At 38.0% G+C, this 22998-nt stretch overlaps 1 protein-coding gene across 10 annotated transcripts in view; it reads right to left on the reverse strand.

Moving 5' to 3' along the window:
• Positions 1-22425, reverse strand: part of LOC104605330 (UDP-galactose/UDP-glucose transporter 7-like) — a 49421-nt gene extending 26996 nt beyond the window's left edge. For 2 of the 10 annotated variants that reach the window (XR_016079573.1, XM_010270051.3), the window contains exons 1-6: positions 22257-22418; positions 21959-22127; positions 20933-21038; positions 20580-20825; positions 17580-17690; positions 17277-17435 (exon numbers count right to left, since the gene is read on the reverse strand). Coding sequence is in view for 8 of the 10 variants with exons in the window: in XM_010270051.3 (XP_010268353.1) it covers positions 17277-17435; positions 17580-17690; positions 20580-20825; positions 20933-21038; positions 21959-22014 (678 nt within the window). In the remaining 2 variants the exon portion in view is untranslated. Of the gene's footprint in view, positions 1-5417; positions 5632-17276; positions 17436-17579; positions 17691-20579; positions 20826-20932; positions 21039-21958; positions 22138-22256 lie in introns of those variants that run through there. The other 8 variants (XR_736582.3, XM_010270050.3, XM_088893402.1 and 5 more) reach the window with 7 other exon arrangements.
• Positions 22426-22998: the final 573 nt, after the last annotated feature.

The raw sequence follows: 22998 nt of genomic DNA on the forward strand, positions 1-22998 counted from the left end.
ATCTTATCAGTTCAGTAGGATAGATTAAGGAAGTCTTATTTTATCTTATCAGTTCAGTCTTATCTTATCAGTTTAATAGGATAGAGAAGTAGATTAGCAAGGAGTCCTCCTAAAAGTAGGATTCTACCTCTTGTAATCTCCTATTTAAGGAGCTGATATTATTCAATAAGGGTATCGAAAATTTTAGTCAAGAAAGAGAGCAAAGGAGAGTTGGTGATCTCTTGAACAAATCACCTTTTAGGGCGGCAAGATAGATTCTTCAAGAAAAGGGAGGAACAAGGGAAAACAGGAGGTTTTCCCCGTGGACCGACCCGTGACGAGATCCTATTCTCGGGCCCTTAACAACTTGGTATCAGAGCAAGGTGTCATGGGTGACCTTGAGCAGTTGAAGACTAGGGTTCAGGATCTGGAGCTCAAGATCGTGGAAAACAGCATGGAGGTGCGCGAGATCAAGGACGACGTTTGAGAATTAAGGCGCTTGATGGAGTTGTACTTTTCCAGCAAGGAAAGGAACCTGGAAGGAGCTGCAACCACAACCGGCCGCCGACCAGACGTGGCAGAACCGTCGGGCGAGCAGCAGGTCATTGCCCTAGCACAGGTTAGCAACACCCAGAATGTCCCGATTAAGCAAGAATCTGGTGTCATCGAGGTGTTGCAGAATCTTGGGATTGCATATCTTCAAGTTGTTGCAGGAGATGGGGCAAGTGCTGGTGAAGGAGCTTGTATGCCTCATGTTGCGGCTGCAAATGTTGCAAAAGAGTGTTAGCTGCAGTCAGATCAGATCCTAGGGCTGCACATATCTGGGTGAATCTTGCTAATGCATACTATTTGGCTGGTGATCATAGAAGTGTTGGAAGGTGCCTGGAGAAGACAGCAAAATTGGAGCCTAATTGCATGTCAACTCGATATGCTGTTGTGCTTCATCGTATCAAGGATGCAGAAAGGTCTCAAGATCCCACTGAACAACTTTCATGGGCTGCAAATGAAATGGCTTCAATACTCAGAGAAGGGGACTCTGCAACAATTGAGCTTCGAATAGCATGGGCAGGACTTACCATGGTTCACAAGGCTTAGCATGAAATTGCAGCAACGTTTGAAACTGGACATAACGATTTGACGGAAGTGGAAGAGTGAGCTTTGTACACACTAAAGCAGGCAATAGAAGAGGATTCAGATGATGCGGTTTAGTGGCACCAGCTTGGCCTTCACAATCTTTGTACTCTACAGTTCAAGACATCTCATAAATACCTTAAGGCTACAGTTGGCCGCGGCAAAGAATGCAGCTACGCAAGGTCAAATTTTGGTGTCTCACTACAGCTGCCTGAGGATGAACCCTCTTCATTGGAACCCGATCTAGGAGGGCAAAATCATTCCACCTATCTAGGATTCCTTTGACTGTGTTTCAAGACACCCATCCTGAATTCGAGCTTGAGGACAAGCTCGTAGTCCAAGGGGAGTAATGATGTGGGTGCCGGCAGCAGCAGTAGCAGTAATTTAGTGTTCTCAGCAGCAGCAATTTAGTGTTCTCATCCTATCTTATCTATTCAGTATTCTTACCTTATCTGCTTTCAGTAGCAGGGATTAGTAGGAGTCTTATCTATTCAGTGTTCTTATCTTATCAGTTCAGTAGTATGGATTAGTAGGGAGTCTTATCTTATCTTATCTTATCTTATCTTATCAGTTCAGTAGGATAGATTAAGGAAGTCTTATCTCATCTTATCAGTTCAGTCTTATCTTATCAATTTAATAGGATAGAGTAGTAGATTAGCAAGGAGTCCTCCTAAAATTAGGATTCTACCTCTTGTAATCTCCTATTTAAGGAGCTGATATTATTCAAGAAGGGTATTGAAAATTTCAGTCAAGAAAGAGAGCAAAGGAGAGTTGGTGATCTCTTGAACAAATCACCTTTTAGGGTGGCAAGATAGGTTCTTCAAGAAAAGGGAGGAACAAGGGAAAACAGGAGGTTTTCCTCGTGGACCGACCCGTGACGAGATCCTATTCTCGGGCCCATAACACATTCGGCTGCCACCACAAACCCAGAAAATCACCTTACCGCATTCGGTTGCCACCACGGATCTGGAGATATCTTTTATTGCATTCAGTTGCCACCACACCCTTCTCCTTGGTACAACAACCAAGAGAGAAGAGAGAAAAAAAATTAGGGCTGAAGGTTGCACCCAGAAGAAGAAATCTCGATTTGAGAAAAAACAAATTTTCAGAAAATGAAGGAAATCACGATCTGAGAAGAAGAAAGAACTTGTGTCCAGATCAAAGATGCTTTGATACCATGTAGGTCAACAGAGAAGAGAGAAGAGAGGAAGAAAGATTGTATTATATATACTTAGGGCAACAACTCATAAAATTACAAGAGGAAAGGGCAGAAATGCCCCTACTAGGCCATAGGCCGCTACATATTACAATAGGCTTCTAGTCCATTACTGTCCTTGCCTTGTCTATAGCCAATAGTGCCACCTCTTTCCAGGTTCTCAAACTATCATTTAGTGAAATGACTTTGAAATCATTAGTCATCCAATGTTTTCACCCAATGTGTAGTGTTTTCCAGGCTAGAGATATCAGAGAAGGAGAGGAAGAGAGGAGGAAGGAAGAAGAGGAAGAGAGAAGAGAGAAGAAAAAAATTGGATTCAAAAACATATGGCTGGCGGCACCAGCTATTAGCTTTTATATTAAGGCGACCCAACTAATAAAAAAAAATAAGGAGAATTACAAGAGTGCCCCTACGACACTAGAGAATAGAAAAATAAATAAATAACTGGGAGTAACTAACTGATTTCAACACTCCCCCTCAAGTTGGGACATAGATATCAATCATGCCCAACTTGCCACATAAATCATCATGCTATGGATGATGTAATCCCTTGGTAAAGATTTCTACAAGTTGATCTATAGAACTAACATATGGAGTGCACACTTCCTCATTTATAATTTTTTCCCTAATAAAATGCTTGTCAACCTCTATGTTTAGTTCTACCATGAAGAACTGGGTTGGCAACAATGTTGATAGCAACTTTGTTATCACAATACAAGGATATGGGGCCACCAACAGGAAATCCCAACTCATTCAACAAGTTCTTTATCCACATAACTTCAGCCACTCCATAGGACATTGCTCTATATTCAGCTTCAGCACTAGACCTCACCACAACATTCTGTTTCCTCCCACAAAGGTACGATACCCACTGGTAGACTTTCTGTCATCAACTGATCTGGCCCAATCAGCATTTGTATACACCTCAACCTTCAAGTGACCATTCTTCTGGAAAAGTAAACCAGCCCCTAGGAACTTCTTTAGGTACCCATAGCATAAGCAGTGTCTAGCCGTGTCATAGACAAATATAATAGTCTGCCCACAAGTCTCTGGAATTGTTTTACATTATTGATGGTCTCACCTTGATAATCACCTAATTTGTGGTTTGGATCAATGGGGGAGTCAGCAGGCTTGATTCCAAGTTTTCTTGTATCTTGTAAAAAATCTAGGATGTATTTTCATTGAGAAATGAAGATCCCCTTTATTGAACGGGCCACTTCAAGTCCAAGAAAATACTTCAAGGGGCCTAGATCACTATGTCGTCTGTGAAAATACTTCACTTCAAATTGAGTGGCTAGGAACTCCTTTAGTCTCTGAATTTCCACCTTCTAGTCGCCTGTTATCACTATGTCATCAACATACACTATCAAGGCTGCAATTTTTCCCTCTCCTTTTTTCACAAATAATGTATGATCAGTCTGACACTGTTTATAACCAATCTGTTGTACAACTAGGTGAAACTTGTTGAACCAAGCTCTCAGTGATTGCTTTAGTCCGTACAAGGACTTATTTAACCTACACACCTTTTTTTCTTGGTCTTGAGCATAGAAACCAGGAGGTTGCACCATGTACACCTCTTCTTCAAGATCACCATTTAGGAAGGCATTTTTAATATCTAACTGGTGGAAATCCCAATCAAGGTTAGCAGCAAGAGAAAAAAGAACACTGATAGAATTCATTTTAGCAACCGGAGCAAATGTCTCTACATAGTCTACTCCATACACCTATATAAACCCTTTCACCACCAACCGAGCTTTGTACCTTTCTACTGTACCATCAGCTCTGTGCTTTACTGTAAAAACTCACTTGCACCCAATCGGTTCCTTCCCCACAAGAAGATCCACTAATTCCCATGTACCATTTTTATGTAAGGCACCCATCTCTTCTTTCATTGCATCTGTCCATTCAGGTACTGAAAGAGCTTCTACCACATTTTTGGGGACAAAGACACTATCAATGGATGAGAGAAAAGCACGGAAGGAGAATGAGATGTTCTCATATGAGATAAAGTGGGAGATAGGATGTTTGGTGATACAGGACCTAACTCCCTTCCTTTGTGCAATAGGGATGTCAAGGTCATTGGCAGAAGAAGAATCAATAGCAATAGGATCAGGAATGTCAACAGGAATAATAAATAATAGAAACTAGTGGGATGGGATCTATCTCAGTGAATCTGATGATGTTGGTAGTACAGTTTCAAGTTGCTCCACCTATTCTTCACCTGTGGAGAAACAGTTAAAGACACGGAACGGAGGAGGGTCGGGTAGGGGAGGTAGCACTTGAAATTGTTTCTCCTCCTCCTATTCTTCACTTGAGGAGAAACCGGAAAGAAAAGATCACTCTCAAAGAAGAACACATCCATAGAAACATAGTATTTCCGAGAAACAGGATCGAAACAATGGTAACCCTTTTGAGAAGAAGGGTAGCCCAAGAATACACAAGGAAGAGCATGAGGGCTAAGTTTACCACGGGTAGGAGACAAGTTTTAAACAAAACAACGACAACCAAACACACGAATGGGAATAGAAAAGAGGGGGGCTTTAGGGAATAGGAGTTGATGAGGGGCCCCCTAACACCTGAGATGGCATACGATTGATGAGATACGTAGCACATAACACAGCATCCAACCAAAAACATTCTGGAACATTCATATGGATGAGTAACCCACGAACCACTTCAAGTAGATGGCAATTTTTTCTTTCTACAATACCATTTTGTTGAGGAATTTTGGCACAAGAGCTACGGTGGATAGACCCACACGAAGCAAAGAACTCCATGAGATCACTGTGGAAGTATTCTTTGGCATTGTTAGACTAGAAAATTTGGATCTCTGTTTGAAATTGGGTGAATATCATGTTTTGGAAATCTTTTACAATCTTTGGTACTTCATCCCTAGACCGCATGGGGTACACCCATGTATATCTAGAATAGTCATCAATAAAAGTAATGAAATATTTATAGCCAAATTCAGATAGTAAAGTAATAGAGCTGCAAACATCAGAATAAACAATATGAAAAGGAAAATCGAATTTATTATTTCTTGAAGAAAAATGATTTCTACAATGTTTGCTCAACTGACAAGTTTGACATTTGAACTCAAACACCAACACTGATTTAAATAAATCTGGAAGTAAAACCTTTAGCGGCTCAAAAGTTAAATGACCCAAACGACTATGCTATAAGTAAACTTGGCTCATATTAGACTGACTCATAGACTCAATAACTACAAGACTAGCTTTGTTCTCCAGCATGTAGAGACCATCCACCATACGACCTCTACCAATCATCTTCCCCAAGTCCAAATCCTGTAGAACACAAGGGAAAAAGGTCACTGAACAATTTAATGAATTTGTAATGCTACTGACAGAAAACAGATTTATACGTAATTTCGGAACATGTAATACATTGGAAAGGGTAAGTCCAAAACGAAGGGTTATGGTTCTTTGACCAGCTATGGTGGAAAAAGAACCATCAATTAATCTCATTTTGTCCCTACCAGATAAAAGTTGATAGGATTGAAAACAGTTTGACTTACTTGTCATATGGTTTAAGGCTCCAAAGTCAATTATCCAAGGGGAATCAAATGAATGGGAAGACACAGGGAAGGTTGTGGCAGGATTACCATTACCTGAAGTAGATGCAAAAGAAGTCGAGGCAGGAGGAGAAGAATCCATCTGGCAGATTGCTCTCTCATACAGATCCAAGTGGTCACAGAAAGAATTAATGATATCTTCCCGGGGATTGGCAACGAATGGGCAGTCCTGGTTAATAGTAGTAGATGACTAAGGCTCCTAAGGGGCCAAGTTTGTTGTATTGAACTTTTTCTGACTCTGTTGTTCCGGCTTCTTATTCTAATCTGACTTCTTACTCAACTCCTGGGCCCACTTTGGCTTTCCATGGAGGTCCCAACAAGTATCTTGAGTATGTCTGGCCTTCTGGCAATGAGTACACCATAACTTATCCTTATCATCTATTCTCTTCTGGAAGTCACCCTTCTTAAAGGAATTATTGTCTCCTACACCCATACTCCCTTTAGCCACTAAGGCAATTTGCTCCCCCTCGGATTTATTCATCACACTTCGCCTGCTCTCTTCAAACTGAACTACAGCATTGTTGGGACCCAAACACTCCCTTCGAACCCAACTATAGGAGTGGAACAGGCCACCACCGAGCAGCATTTCACTAGAAGAAAGAGAGGCTAGCGTGACACGCGGCAAAGCCTCCCGGAGTTAGTTACACTGCCACCAGAAGATATTCTCTCCATGATTGCATACATGTAGGCCAGCTATATAAGGCCTTGATCATGTAATAAGTGGCGTGAATGAATCTCCCTATCATCTCTCTCTCTGAGTCATTTTCTTCCTACCTTTCCCCTTTACCTCCCATCTTCTGTTTCAGGAGGTTAAGCCACCCTCGAAGGGGCTTCCGAGGTGAGCAATAACTCATCAGATTGGTATCAAAGTCAGGCTATCCAAATCCCAGGCTTCACGATAACACAGACACGTTCCACTACCGTGGATGAAAGGGTCGACCATACTCATGACGGCTCCCAATCGTTCTCCTCGTCAATCTGTCCTGGAAGACACAATGAATAGGAAAAAAGGTTATACTACAGTTCAAATTTTTGGTAAGTTTTGAAACAGACAAAAGATTTGAGGTAAGACTGGGAACATGTAGAACTGATTTAAGAGAGAGGTCCTTGCTTAGGTCAACCACCCCCTTTCCAGAGATGGTCGAGAAAGACCCGTCAGCAACTCTCGTCTTATCTTGACCAGACAACAAATGATATGAAGAGAATAAGGAGGACATATGTGTCATGTGGTCAGTTGCACCGGAATCAATAACCCAAGAAGTAGAGTCAATAGAGCTAGTTGCACTAAAGGCAGAGACTATACCTGGTCTGAGCAAGAGAAGTGGAAGCAAAAGAATTATTCCTTAGACGGGCTAATGCCCGGCTAAGGACCTCTACCTCACTAGCAGTGAAGCCCAAAGCACCAGCTCCAGAGGAATCAGCAACCTGCCCCATAGGAGAAGAAGACACTGCTGGTATATTCTGTGAGTTGTCACCATTGTTGCTGGTGACAAGATTCCCACTTGCCGCATGACCCTTCTATTGCTTCTTGTCCTTTCTCAATGCAGCTCGCTTCAAGTGAGGATACAGGACCCAACACTTTTCTTTTACATGTCTCTCACGACCACAATGAGTGCACTTAAGGTGCTTCTTGTCTGGATGTTTGTTTCCCTTAGTAGAGACCAGGGCTGAATGTTCTCCAAATTGTTCAGTTGGTTGAGTCTGAGAGTCAACTTGCATCTCCTTTCTCCTGACTTCTTCATTCCTCACCAGATAATAAACATGGTGTAACTCGGGCAATTCATCTCTCTCTAGAATTTGTGACCTTATACCCTCATACACTGGGTCCAAGCCAGCCAAGAACTTAAAGGCTCTGCTCTCTTCAATCTGCTTATCATGTCTGTCCTTGTCCCTGGCATTTTCCCAATCCAATATCAAGTGATGATCAAGTTCTTCCCAAAGACCTTCCAGAGTTGCAAAGTATGTTGCAACTGTCATATCCCCTTGCCTTAAGGCAGCAATGTCTAGATTCAATCTGTAGATTCTAGCATTGTTTTTCTTCTGTCCATAGGTCTTAGACAGCTTTTCCCAAATCTTGGCTACTATAGGAAAGTGATGAACAGTCCTGTCAACCCGAGGAGTCATAGAGGCAAGCAACCAGGACATAACTATGGCATTCTCCTTGCGCCACACAGCATACTTTGCACTGCCAACCTCAGGTTCCTTCTTGTTCCCATCTAAGTACCCTGTGAGATCACGGGAAGTAATAAAAAGCATTGCAGAAACGGACCACTCCCTGAAGTTCTATTCATCCAGCAGCACACTTGTAATCTGCAAGCTGTGCAGATTAGGGTTTTCCAGATTTGAAGACCTTGCAGCAGGTCTGTTATCCCTAGAAGAAACCTCTCCGGATATTGAAGACATCTTGACTGCAGCCTCTGTGTAGATGACACTGGTTAAGACTAGCCGAAGAGATCACAGTGCTGAAAAAGAGACTAGTTGCAGAAATGAAGAAGGTTCTGACAGCTCGCAACACTATTTCAGACTTGTCGAGACTGTCACAGTTCTGAAGTAGTTCAGTTACAGCAGCAAATGAGGTGTTCTGGGCTGGTAACCGACCTGAAACTGAGGGCTCTCCACCACTGTGCTATGCAGACTTCACTTGAGCTTTGAGTACTGCAACTGTAAAGAGAGTTCTCCCCCTTACGGCCAATACTAGGACTGCTGAAATCAGTCCTCAACTAGGTCTATCCTATACAAACCTCTCTTAGTAGCCGAATAGCTACTAACTAGAAACAGTCTAGTAGGATATCAGCTTCTGGGTCTTACTTCCCTTGCGCCCTACAACCAAGGGAAACCCTAGGTTCGAACCTTGTATTGTTCTCCTACAACCCTAGGGTTTCACGGCAGCAACCCAGATAAAAAAAGAAAAGAAAGATAGCAAGAGAGAAGAGATGGCGTCGGTTGTAACCAGGAAGGTGCTTAATGCTCTGATACCATGAACGCTGAAATGTTGTAGCCGAAGCAGTAGAAGAGAGGAGAAGACCAAGAGGTGCTGAGAATGTCAAACTTAATGACCCAGTCGACAGTACTATTATTTATATTAGAGTACAGTACAATGTTACAGGAAATGACTAGAATGCCCCTGATTAATGATGGGACACCCAGACAATTTAAAACACTAAACAAACTTAGGCCCATTAACACAGGCCCAATACATAACAACTTAAACTCAGATACAGGCTAATAAGAACTCTTATCAACCGAACCATCAATACATGAAAACCTTCAACCTAACAGATAGTTTATGTCCTTCTCAAAAATCAGATTGGTGTGCATTGAGATTTATGAATTAATAAAATCAATTCATTATTGTTTCATGTTTTGATTGGTGTGTTTCTATGAATTACCCCTTAAGCTAGACACCTATGAGACTTATGATAGTTTAGAAAGTTGTCAACCATTGAATAAACTTGGGGAGTTATCGTAACAAGGCTAACACTAATGTACTGCCGAAATGGTGGAGCAACTTGTCTCAATTGCTAGGTAGACCCTAAATACATTCAATGGGTGTTTGTAAGAAACACTACAAACATTAAATATGAACCAATTTTCAGTTATGCCCTAGACCTTGGAAATAGATGGGCAAAACTAGAAAGTTCCACTTTAACTCCAGACTTGATAATGATACTACATTAGGTCTTGGACCAGGTTGCTTTTGATATGCTAACTAGTGAGATACTTTTGGGGTCAAATATCTAGGAATGTTGGAGTAGTTTGGAATATGTTATGTCCCAGAAACTCGGCACACAATTCTCAGACTCGCGGCAGAATTCACACAACTAGAACATCAACAAGGGACTGGTATTCATTCAGAAGAAAAGAAGAACATTAACAGTTGGTCGGTTCTTCGAGAGACCGCCGACTCTCCCAATCACTCACAGTATTCTTCACTCAACAAAAGCCTCCCTCCCCCATCCCCCATAGCCCCTTCTTATACTCTTCTTACAGCATAACTGACTCCCTCAATAAATGCCTAGCTGGCCAAGTTATAAATGCCCACAGTCTTCTTATTCCTAACTGGCATAGCTATAAATGCCTCAAGACTCTCCTTATTCTCTCCAGCCATAATTGCCCCCATGTTCAATTATTTCCCCCTTTAGCCGAAAGCTAACCTTTCCCCTTCCTGGCATACGTAAAGTTAATTGGGGGCCTATCAGAATATTACCTAATTGGGTGACCTTTGTAATATGATCAGCCCCTTTGTCAGACAAAGTGAATATCAAGGTTAACACTCTCTTTGATAAAAACTTAAAACTACCAGTAGTGGATTCCAACTATTTTTGAAATTCTTTGCAAAATGTAGTTATGATTGTGTATTTATGATATATTATTTTATGAAAAAGGTTTGCAAAATGTTTCAATCCCGAAATCCATCCAAGCAAAGGGTGTGACACTACAAACAGTCAAGGAAGAGGTCCTTCCCTATGTAGTTTTTGATCATTTAAGGATAAAAGGTTAAGAGCAAAAGACCATTACAGGGCTGAAACTTAATGGGCTTTATCTTTATGTCAATCCATTATCCTTGGGGTTCATAGGGTGGTTAAAACCAAGGATCACTTATGAAGGGATGAGAGATCCATCCTATGGACGCCCAAAGAATGCGGAATAAGGGGCGAAATTCAAAAATTTTTCTCTCCCTTCAACTGGGAATCGTATTCCCTATTTAGAAAATCATATTTTCAAGGATCAATCTTGAACCATAAACTGAACCAGATCTGAACCAAAAGGAGTGGGAGAGGATTATACCTGATACGGAGAAATACTATCTCCCAATGGAGGTGTTCACACCCAAGGAAGGATCCAAAATCTGCTCCCACTGAAGATGGCGCAGTGAAGGATGGAGCAGAATCAGCAATGTTCTTCAAAAGAACTTGACCCTTCGCAAGAATCAACTGGACGGCTTATGAGTACAGCTCCAATCAATCTTTTTCCAAAAGATTGAAATCAAGATCCAATCTTGATTGCTCCCAAGAACTGGAGATCGAACTGAAGGAATGGCAATGGCAGGAAGGTGGCGGCAGAAGAGAATTCGCAGTATGCAGGAAATCTCTTAATCTCTCTTTCTTAAAGAGAAGCATGCTATTGATGTTATTGTGTCTTTCAAGGCTGCCGCCCCCTTCCCCTTTTATAATCTTAAAGGGATCAGCTCCTAATCAGATTAGGAGTTACTAATCCAAATCATATTTGGGTTAGAAGTCCCTTAGTGATAAGGGATAATCCTTATCTTATCTGCAGATCAGATCAGCTGTCTGCTAATCTAATTAGGAGGTTTTCAGATCTAAATCTTATTTAGATCTTGGACTCTCTGAGTGGATAGGGTCTAAGCCCAATCCTTTTAGCTGACCCACTTCAGAATTCGCCCCCTTTAAATGACTGATCAAATAAGCCCAGTTCGAAATGGGCTTAAGGCCTATTAAGGTTATGTACTCAAAAAACCTTCCAAATTGCTGCCCAGTTGGGCTTCCTTGTATGGCATGGGACCCAAGCATTGATCTACACATCAGCCACATGGGTTCAGCCCAACCTTTGTTACAAGGCCTGGCCGAATGCACTGCTGAAGACAGTGTACCCCCTGAAACCCATCAAATGAGCTCTATGGGCCCAACACTTACACTAAGTGGTCCCTGGGCCAAGCCACCTTGTAACACCCAGGGACTGTGGGCAGATGCAAGATTAACCCATCAGGTGTTATCCTCAATGGTCTTACACTTAACCTCTCAGCCCATAATGATCATACACTGCCCGACAAGAGAGGACCTCTCCCTCGGCTGCAAGGAACAGTGTTGCACTCTCCACTTATATGGATCCCGGGAATTAAAACCTTCTTGCAAACTTTTTAGAAACCATATATATACTTATATAAAATATATTTTGCAAAACAAATCTCAACGGTTGAAATCGGCTGCCGGCAGTCTTGGTTTCCATCAGTGAGAGTGCATCCCCGATCATTACCTTTGTCCGACAAAGGGGTTGATCCTGTCACTATGATCACCCACTCAGATGAATTCTCGGACTGTCCCAACATACCGAGGTTTTGACCCCCGCTAAGGATCTCACTGATTGGTACATCAAAGATAGCCCAATCCGACACCTAGTGCAGTATCATAATCGAGTCTAGGGGTCGGGTGTAACTTTCCAATTTTGCCCATCAATCTCCAAGGTCCAGGGCAATACTGGAAATCTGGTCCAGTTCAAAGATTCAATTAATCCTACACTGTATGTGCCTAGGGTCTCACCCTGGCAGCTGAGACAGGCCACCCCAACCGACTTGGTGGCACCACAGTGTCAGCCTTGTCAGGATAGGTCTCCCCAGACTGACCCACTGGCTGTGAACATTCTAAACTAACACGAGTCTCATTAAGTGTCCAGTTTAAGGGTATTACACAGAAACATACCAAGGGAACATGAATCAAATATGTATCTTTATTCATTTACAATAAACTCATAAAGTACATCATTCTGATTGAAGCTAAGGGCATACAAAACTGTCTAACAACTTAGAGATAAGTGTTGGGCCCATACTAAGCCCAACTCAATTGGCTTAGTGGTTCACTAAGTTTGATCAGTTAATTTGACCCATGCGTTTTCTAGCATGGGCGGACCCCATATGGACTTATATAAGACCTTTGTGGGTCCTGCACCATACATTCTTCGAGCCTAATAAAGTTTTCAACAGTTATGTAATTGAACCACTTAAGTAATGGGCCTTATCCCATTAGCTACTTGGACTAGTCACATGACAAGCAATAGGTCAAATATGGGTATGGATCTCTGTATTATCTAATGTGATTAGAGGACTAATCAAATCAGACTTAGATAGTCCTAATCACATTAGGATTGGGGTCTATGTATCAAAGACAAGAAGTAGAGATCGACCACCACTAGTGCACTTGTTCTAGCACCTTTCTCTCTACTCTCTTGCTACCCAAAACCATAGTTCAACCTAGCCTTGAGAAGCTTTTTCTTCTCTTTGTTTCTACTGTGTTTTCTTCTGCAAAAAATCAGAAATTAAAGTGGTTTTACAGCTGAAAAAATCCAAGTTACTTTGAGAAGGAATTCATCTGAAACTAGTTGCAAGATCGACCTCTACATATCAACTATGCCATCTTTAGTTGGGAGGATAATTTGAGCCTGAATCTTGGGCGTGAACCACCACTCTAGGAGCTGCACTCTGTGGCCTCCGTGTTAGGTACCACTCATAGTTTATTTGGAAATGAAATCTAGTTCGATCCAATGCTAGATCAACCCTAGGAGAATCCTATTGAGGATTTTATCGTTTTTATTACTTGATTTTATTTGTTATTTGTTTAGTTAGTAAGTGGGAACCACAGCAAACTATTTAGAATCTTTTAGAGTAGAGTTTTTGTATCAGCCACCCTATCAGGGCATATCAGTTATTGTACACAGCCTTTATTTTAAGTATAAATACCAATGGAAGAGGGCAGCCAGAACTGATTGTTTTCTCTTCCTTTCTTCACTCTTTCTCTTTTTCTTCTCTCTTCTCACAAAAACTTCTTCTTTTCTTCCTCTTTCTTCTACAGTTTTTCTTTTTTTTTTTATTACAGCAGATTTCTACTTGGTATCAGAGTTGTTCAACCAATCCACAACTCTTGAATCACCATCAATAATCGGTCTTTCAATACCCAACTCTTTGGCTTTCTCAACCCCATATACTGCTGTCAATAATTCTGATCTAACCACATCACCTTGCACAATTGTGCCTGAGTACAAAGCAAGTATGTTTCCTTCCTCATCCCTTATGACCAAGGTTTAAAATGTCGATGTCGGTGGAAATGTCGCTTACCAAAATATAGGACATATGTCAGAAATGTCGGAAATGTCGAGGGGTAATATTGTAAAAATTAGAGACATTATGGAAATATTATGAAATATGAGGAAATATGCAATGATATTTTGTAAAATGATAAAAGAAGCACTAAGACATATTTCTAGACTATTATCTTATTCCCAACCATTATATAAAGCTAAGAAACTAAGATCAATAACAAATTAGTAAATGACGATTTACTGATTTATTATGCATTTTGATGTTTTCACAAGGTTATCTGATATTTTCTTTTCTTATTTTTAATTCTGATTTATTATAAATTCTAATATATTTATTTCACACTAGTAAATAGAAATACATTTATTCCGATTTTTTAAATATTAAAGTTATAATACATTATGTTTTATTATAAATTTAATAAACTGATTCTCCTTTTTGAAGTATTAAGATTATGATAAATTCTGGTTTCTTATAAAACTTAATGAATTTATTATGATTTTTAATACTAAACTTATAATAAATTATGACTTAGTATAAAATTTAATAAATTTATTCTGATTTTTTATATTAAATGTAGAATATGATTTATTAAAAAATTTAATAAACATTTTCTGATTTTAATAAATATTTTAAAAAATACTAACTAGTTAATATTTAATTACTTGAAAAATATTTTATGTTTTATATTATAAAGTAATTAATTTATTCTTTTGTTTTTATATTTTGTTAATTATTTTTTATAAATATTTTATTTGAAATATTAAATAGAAATTATTAATGGAATAATTTATACTAATATACTTATTATAATAATATAATATATTAATGTACATTAGTTGACATCCTGTCGACATTATCGACATCTTGTCGACATAATAGAAAAAACTGCCTTATTTTTGTTATTTGGACCGATTTAGTCAACATTTCCGAAATATAGGAAATGTTAACCGAAATAATGTAATTTTTATATTACCATCCATTTTCATGTCGGTGAGCCTCGACATCGACATATGTCGGGCGACATTAGCAACATTTCGCGACATTTGAAACCATGCTTATGACCCCTCCAATACTAAGGGGTCCGGGTTGCCCATACTACTACCATCAAATTTTCCTCCATTCTTTTTTTCCTTTGGCCTTTGAGAAACTTCTTATTTGACCCTTGGGGTGTCTACAAAGAAAGGTTTGTACTATCCACTTTGCTTTTCTTGAGCCTCTCCTCCTCTTGGACACACATGGAGATCAACTCACTAGGGCTCCACTTTTCCTTCTAGGTATTGTACATGACTTTCAGTTCATCAAACTGAGAGAGAAGAGAATTTGGGATAAATTGGACAAGGAATCTATCATCTACATTCATCTTTATGTGTTTAGTTAGCATGATCAATCATGTGGAGTACATGTTCTCTTACACCATCTAGACCATCATATTTCAAATTTACTAGTTGCGTCATCAAAGCGCTACCAATTGCTTTAGTGGAGCTAGTAAACTGCTCCTTAATCCTAGCCATATATTTGTTCACAATTCTCTCATCTAGGATATTGCCTCTAATATTGTTTGAAATCGTTCAAAATCATCCATTTTATTATCATTAAACGAATATGATTAGCTTTCACCCAGCCTTCATATTTCTCTTTTTCCTCTTTCATGCTTTGATCAGTGGGTTTTGGATGTTAATCCTCTAATAGGACAAAATCAATCATCATAATGTTCAAGACTATCTCTATTAGTTCATTCCAGTTAGATAAGTTTGATCCATTCAAAGTCTCAATGCTGGACAAACAACTATGAATTGTGGCAGTATTCAAAGATGAAAAAAAAAAACAAAGGAAAACATGCTCACTACATTGCATCTTAGTTCCTTATGCATGTTAAATCAAAATAATGCCATTAAGACGCACAACATCTAATTGATTAAGACTTAGCTGGCATTTGATAAATCTAAAGTCAGATGTTTGAAAAGTCAAAAAGCTATTGATTAAGACTTAGCTGGCATTTGATAAATCTAAAGTCAGATGTTTGAAAAGTCAAAAAGCTATTATTTGTGTCTACAAATATTATTATATTAATAAACAAATGTTATGATTTGTTGAAATAAATAGTTATTTATTATTAAATTAATAATAATAAATAGAAGGGCAGGCTTGTGTACGAGGCTTCCGCCAATGCGAAGTCTAGGAAGAGATTGAAGTATGCAGCCTTACCCCTGCACATACAAAGAAGCTATTTCCAAGATTTGAACCTTGGTCACCTAGGTCGCAATGGAGCAACCCAACTATTGCTCTAAGGCCCACCCTCAATAATAAATATTTGATAATAATATTTATTATTTATTATTATTAACAATTAATATGAAACAATGATTTTAATATTATAAAATAAATATTATTATTTATTATTATTGTTATTATTAATATTAAATAGATGTCTATAATGAGGGTATTAATGCCATTTCATCACCTCTAAAATGCATCTGATTGTGGTAAAACACGAGACCAAGTCTTACCATAGACGTCTTTTCTCTTGTTAGATGTTAGAAGTAGACGTGATCTCATGCTTGCTAAAGGTTTTGTCCTTGGTAGTGAGGCAAGTAATAGGTATCTTGTCTTTTGGTGTGAGAGTTTTTCTTTTTTTTTTTTTTTTGGGGGGGGGGGGGGGCGGGGGGCATCAAGCTTTTTTTTTATAAGTTTTCTTTTTGAGAAGCTTTAGCTTGTAAGGTATTCCCCCCATCCAAGACTGCCATTTCACCACACCTATATATCAAGCTTGGGGATGTTAACATGCTCTTCATTCCAGAAACTTCAGAATGAAAGTTGATATACATATAAAGAAAAAGCCACTAGGGGCTAACCATATTACAATACAAGTGTCTCAAACATAAGACTGTGATACCACTTACAAATCCCTCCCTTGCAAGGAAATCCCAGTGCTGTTGTTAGATCTAGGCACCAAATGAGTAGTTCATATGACTTGTCAGCATCCTAGTCACCAACGGTGATTCCAGATTCCAGAACATGAAGATGAACCGTGCTACAACATCTATTTGGCAGAATTTGTAATGCTAAAAAAATTGGAGTCTTCAAAAATGTACCATCTTAAATTATCCTAAAGTAATTACATATGAACTGTCTAGTTATTAGGGCAGTTTTCTCTAGGATGGGGTTCAAGTGTAATAGTGGTCACATTAAAAAAATGAAGGTTAAGTCCACATCCAGTCTACCCCTCCCCAAAATCCAAATAGCAGAGAGGATCATTAGGTAATGGTCCTAAAAGGAATGTTACAGAACAAGCCAAAACAGCCAATATGAAGCACTATTCAAAAGAAAATTGCAATTCAGTATTAGATGTGGAAAAGCAGATTGAATAAGGGTTGTTCAGCAGAAGTCAAAATAGTATAATCAAAAAACAGACTAAAGACTCTAGACAAGGATCTCAAAATTAGATTTAGAGCACCAGATTATCAATGCACATTCAAGGAATACCAATCAAACATATTAATCAAGAATAAAAGCCTAAAGATTCTGACCTTTGCAAATAATAATGACAAAGAATTGGGGAATTCCCCTGTGGCAATGATGAGAAAGAGCAGAAATGGAAATGACAAGCAACTATTATAGAACATTATCTCAATTGATGAAAGTCTGTTCTCTGCACCAGATTTCTCCACTAGTACCAGGTACGTGGTCTATATATGTAATCAAGCACTTGTATCAGTAAAACAAGACAAAAAAATATATTTGAGTTCAAAAGTATATTCTAGTATGCTTTAGATTTAAGTTTCAATCTTGTGTCTATTATATACATGAACCATTAAAGATGTGAACTCAACCTGGAAAAAAACAGAGGTCAGGGCCATGCTATATCCAAAGAGATCAAAGGAAAAATCTCCCAGTGCTGCTATAATGACTCCAGCAGCAATGATTATAACCGAAAGAGACACCTGAAAAAACAACAGATACAAGCAACAAATTGAAACAATTTTCTAATTTAAAGTGGGGCTAGAGCAATGATTAAAAGTACAGAAACAAGGAACCAGAACCTTCAGAAGTGTGAAGCATAAGCCTCAAGGTGTGTGGCTGAAGCCTCATAACAGATCATTTTTTAAGAATAACATGAAACTAAAGTGAGGGAAAAGTGTATAATTGTAAAATAACATATTTTAATATAGGAAGAGCGTGTAATGAATATTATCATCATCATTATCCTCGAAGCCTTGTCCCAACTGTAAGGGATCAGCAGGAATCCTGTTTTGCCATTTTGTTCTGTTCAGTGCCATATTCATATTCATTGTTAAATGAATATCTGATCACATGAAGAACTTTAATAATATTTGAGCTTACAAGCCATTCAATTACTAAAAGTTATTTATTTATTTATTTTTTTGAAACAGTAAATTATTGTATTGAGAAAGATAATAAAAAAAGATACAAAGAGGGACTCTGTACATTGAGTATATACACTTAAAATAATACCCTTTGAAAAAACGGTTTATAGCACAAGTTTAAGAGTTCACAAAAAAAGATGTTTGAAATCCAAATAGAAAAACTATAGTTTCTTCCCTCTAAAACGTTTTTGATAGGCCAGAAGAGAACAGCATTCCCATCATCCTTTTAACCAACTTTTCATCTAAGCCCCGTACATGGTCAACATCCTTCACTACTCCTTATAAAATTTTCGCATGTCGGTATTTTGTTCATTGCAGAGGTCTACACAAAGAAAGCCACTTTAGACGAAACAGCTCTATACCATATCCTTGTGCCTGGAAACTCTATCAACACCTTTAGTCACATTGCTATAAAAAAGCTTCAATGAGAACTTCCCTGATTTCTCACAGGCCCAAATCTTTTTGTCAGCCCTTTCTGCGCTCAAAATTGTACTGTATAATTTCTGCGCCAAGCCTAGTAAAGATGCCACCTCACAATAATTTAGATTTCTGTGGAATTGCAGATTACGAATTATTACAATGTTATGTATGATGTATCATAAATATTCAGACACCCTTGCTTCTTTCTTTTGAGCTATTTCAAACAGCGTCAGATATGTTTCCATGAGAGGCCTTCAATCACACTAATTGCCTTTCCAAAACAGAACTCTTCATTTCCTACTTCATATTTTATACCCTTCATGAACAGATGATATGATTTTTGTACTCCCACACCAAGCATCCATATGAGGAATTTATTAGAAAGGTTTAAATGTAATATAGTATCTCTGTAAATATGTTGAATAGATTTAATAACTTAAATGTGCATACATAACACAATACACACACAAGGCATCTCAAGGTGTGCGAAATGTGCCTTATACTTTCATTGCATGAGCCTCAAGGCAACCTCAAAGCATAATTCTCACGCTTTTTAAAACATTGGTTTACAGGGATGCTTCATTTCCGGGGTTATACTTCTTTTTTATCAGCACTTCAGGGGTTATACTTGATGCCTTGGCAAAATTGATTGCAAGATAAAGGGACCATTTGATAACAGCTGAAGTGGCTGGAGTGAAAAGCTTACTAATGCTCAAGAATTATTTTTTTACACCTGTCCCATAAGTACTTCAATCCTACCCTTGAAAAGATTAAAAGCAAAAATCTAAGACAGCTGTCAGAATATTAATTGAGTTCTCACTTAGTATGCTTACAAGGGTGTGCCTACTGGGTCCCAACTGAACTACTATACCCTTGAATATTTTAATGTTTAGTTATTTTATCAACTAAAAGACCAGCAATAAACTGTTCAGTTCAACAACTTCAGTCATTATCAAATGGACCCTTAGGTAATATTGGACTAGGAAACTGACAGCACTTTCTCTGGTTAGAAAAATCTTGTTCAAAGGGTTCACTTCAGATAAAATGACACAAAAACAAAGTTGCATCAGTTCAAGCCAGAGTTAACTAGAGAAAAGAAAAAGTTCTAGAAAAATCTTGTTCAAAGGATTCACTTCAGATAAAATGACACAAAAACGAAGTTGCATCAGTTCAAGCCAGAGTTAACTAGAGAAAAGAATAAGTTTTCCTTTTCCGATCATATACCGGTTTTCTGAGACCCAAATCCAAATGCAAGGCCAGACCAGTGAACAAACAACCCAGTCCAAAAACTGCATTCTGAAATATTCCCAAAATACTGGCCTGGCCAAAAACTTCATAGATAACAGATATTATACATACAACTTATTGTCAAGGCTTGTATAGACATAAATAGGTTACATTTTTTCATTTAATGGGTTGATAGTCATTTGCTTAACCAGTCGAGCCACAACCCAGTGACTTGAGCAGATAGGCTCCACAATTAGATATCCAAATGCCAAATCCTACAATTATATGATCTACAAAATCTTGTAGTTGCATGTCTTTTTTACATGAGAATATTTATGGAATGGTTCCCTGTCAAACATGAAAATGTCTTTACTGGGGCAGAATACCTATTCCATTTTTCACAAATAGAATGTGAAAATACTTTAGAAAAAAAAAATTGGTAAAAGTAGTTTCAAGAATTTTGGAGAAACCTATTTGATTCTAAAAAGGTTTGAGAGAGATTCACGAAGTATGTTCAATAACAGTTTAAAAGTTGCTTTTCATGGACAAAAAATGGAATCATTGATTCCCTATAAAAGCAAAACCAATTTTTGTTTCCAAAGCAGAAATGAACCCCACTGCTATTCCTAAATCAGAAAAAAAAGACTGATTTTCTAATTTTAGATGTAAGCTTACTTTTTTTTCTACAAAGTTCATCAAAACTCCCCATTAGCTTTATATGCTAATGTGGCATAAGACAGTGAACATATAGAAATTATCAACCTATGGGTTCTTGGATGACAATGATCGATCATATACCTGTATTGAAGGCCTCCCTTTTCCTGAGAAAAATCCAGCTACCAAGACACCAAGCGGTGTAAGTCGTTTTAAGGCAATATACATTGGAATATTCACCCCTTTCAAACTTGCCAAAGCAAATGCCACATTTGCATTATAGAAAAATGAAACCGGGAATAGTTTCTTCGCAGTCATGGTGTCAAATCCTTTGGACTTTGTATAGCCCATCACTCGACCAAAGTGTATAAGCAAGGACGTCACCAATTGCTAATTGACAGAAGATAAATGATAGCCATATCAATAAATGATAAAAGACAGTACGCAAATAATTACAAAATACAAAAACAGAGAATACTAATTTCTTTGATTGATACCTGCAGGATGAGCAGAGTCATTGAGTGCCCATACTGCATCAGAATTGCCTTATTAATAAAAACCATGGACATCGAAGCAACCCCATATGAGAACGCTGAAATGAAACTACAATCATCATTATGTGATTAGTTAGACCGGTGCAGATTGACTTTGAAGAAGGAAAAAGAACAAACTCAGAATCCTTATTATTTTTTAACCCCCAGCAAATTAACTAATGGGGGAGAGACTAAACTTGGTCTACCAGAACAAATAAAACTTAACCAATGAACCTCAAATTCACCTCCCCTGGCACAACTTTCAATGAAAAATATACATGTATTATTGGCCACCAACTCATTGATCAAGACAGATCAAAACAACAATAAATTTCCCCTTGTCAGCATATTATATTTCCTCCCAACCAAAAACATTCTTTTCCATACATTGCAGTCAAAGTATTTTCTCTGTATGTACAAGATTAAGGTCCTTTAGTTGGCCTGATAATGAGACAACATGGAGACCAAAGATTAAACCAGAAGCTGAATTTTCCAGATTGAACAACAAGTTTAAGAACTGCATGCACTCAAAGGATAAACATCAATTCTAGATTATTTATCTCACAAGCATATTGCCTCGAAAACTGGTCAGGTGGAAACCGTGGCATAGTGTCTGAACATGCATAGTAAAACCAAACACTAATCTAATGATCCATGAATATAAAAAGCAAAATTCAGTTCAAGATAAAACGATAAGCACACAGAATAGACATGCAAAACTCTCTCAGGCATAAGAACGGGGGCACGAAAATGCTATCAGATTCCAATATATGAATCCATTACCCTGTGACAAATAGATATAAATTTGAAAGAAAACAAATTTAAGAGTCAAAACCAAAAAAAAAAAAAAATACCACAAGTAATTAAGAATACGGAATCCAGTTTCCAATAAAATGGCTCATCGCAATCTTCGTAAATGCAATTTCAATACAGCTTTAATGGAACAAAAAGGAAGAGATGGCATGAATTTTAATAAATAAAATAAACAACCTCTTAAATGGGCTCGTTTCTAAGACAAGTGCACTCCCACTTTCCATGGCGATCATATGGACTGGTAGCTTTCCGCACTAAATCACTCCACCAGAAAGCATCAAACCGGTACCAATTACATGATTTAGAATAAGAAACTTTCCTTTTAACGCAAAATCCAGGTGACAACCTAGAAATACCTGAACCCAAATCAGTATATATGCAAGTTCAGAAACCCATAAGTTTCGCCTTGCAAACAAGATCAGGTTAGGTCACACAAATCGGAACTTAATAAGCAATGAACCAATTAAAAGGTTACCTGTCAGAGATCCTCTTACATTGCTCTCTACAAATTGATTGCAGAGATAAATCCTTATTGAGGTTTGCTTGAGCAGTGGAAGAGGAGTAAGCCGTTGCCCCGTTTCTTCTTTTTTTTTTTTAATTTATTTTTGCGCATTTGTTTTGAAACGCCTCGTTAGTAACAATGCGAAGATTTTGACTCTTCATGTGAAGCTGACTTCAATTTCAAGTAATCACGTCTCTATAAAAAATTAAATAAAATTATCAATCACAAATGTAAGGAATTAAGGATTGTTTAAATATATACAGTGCAAATATAGATTTTGAAAAATTATCTCACTTGCATATTCCCATATAGGTAAATACAAGTATGTGTAGTATAGGTTTAATAATATGAAATATAAGGTTTTGTACCTTATATATTTCATGTGAAATTATCTCACATGCATATTCCCATATAGGTAAATACAAATATGGATAGTGCAAATATAGGTTTAGTAATATGAAATATAGGGTTTTGTACCATATATATTTGTATTTGCACTCTTTTTCCCAATTAAGACTAAAATCGAAAATTTATGTCAATTTCAATGGGTTAAGAAAAATCATTTTATAAATATAACTAAAACTGAGGACCCTCTAAAATCAGATGAATAGATCAATGGACCCCACTCAATTATTGTATCTTCACTTATGCATTCTATACAAAAATAAAATAAAACAAAACAAAATAAAATGTTGATCCCATTAAAAGATTAAGT

This window comes from Nelumbo nucifera, chromosome 8, assembly GCF_055504915.1.
Source record: "Nelumbo nucifera cultivar China Antique chromosome 8, China Antique-T2T, whole genome shotgun sequence".
NCBI classification, from domain to species: domain Eukaryota; kingdom Viridiplantae; phylum Streptophyta; class Magnoliopsida; order Proteales; family Nelumbonaceae; genus Nelumbo; species Nelumbo nucifera.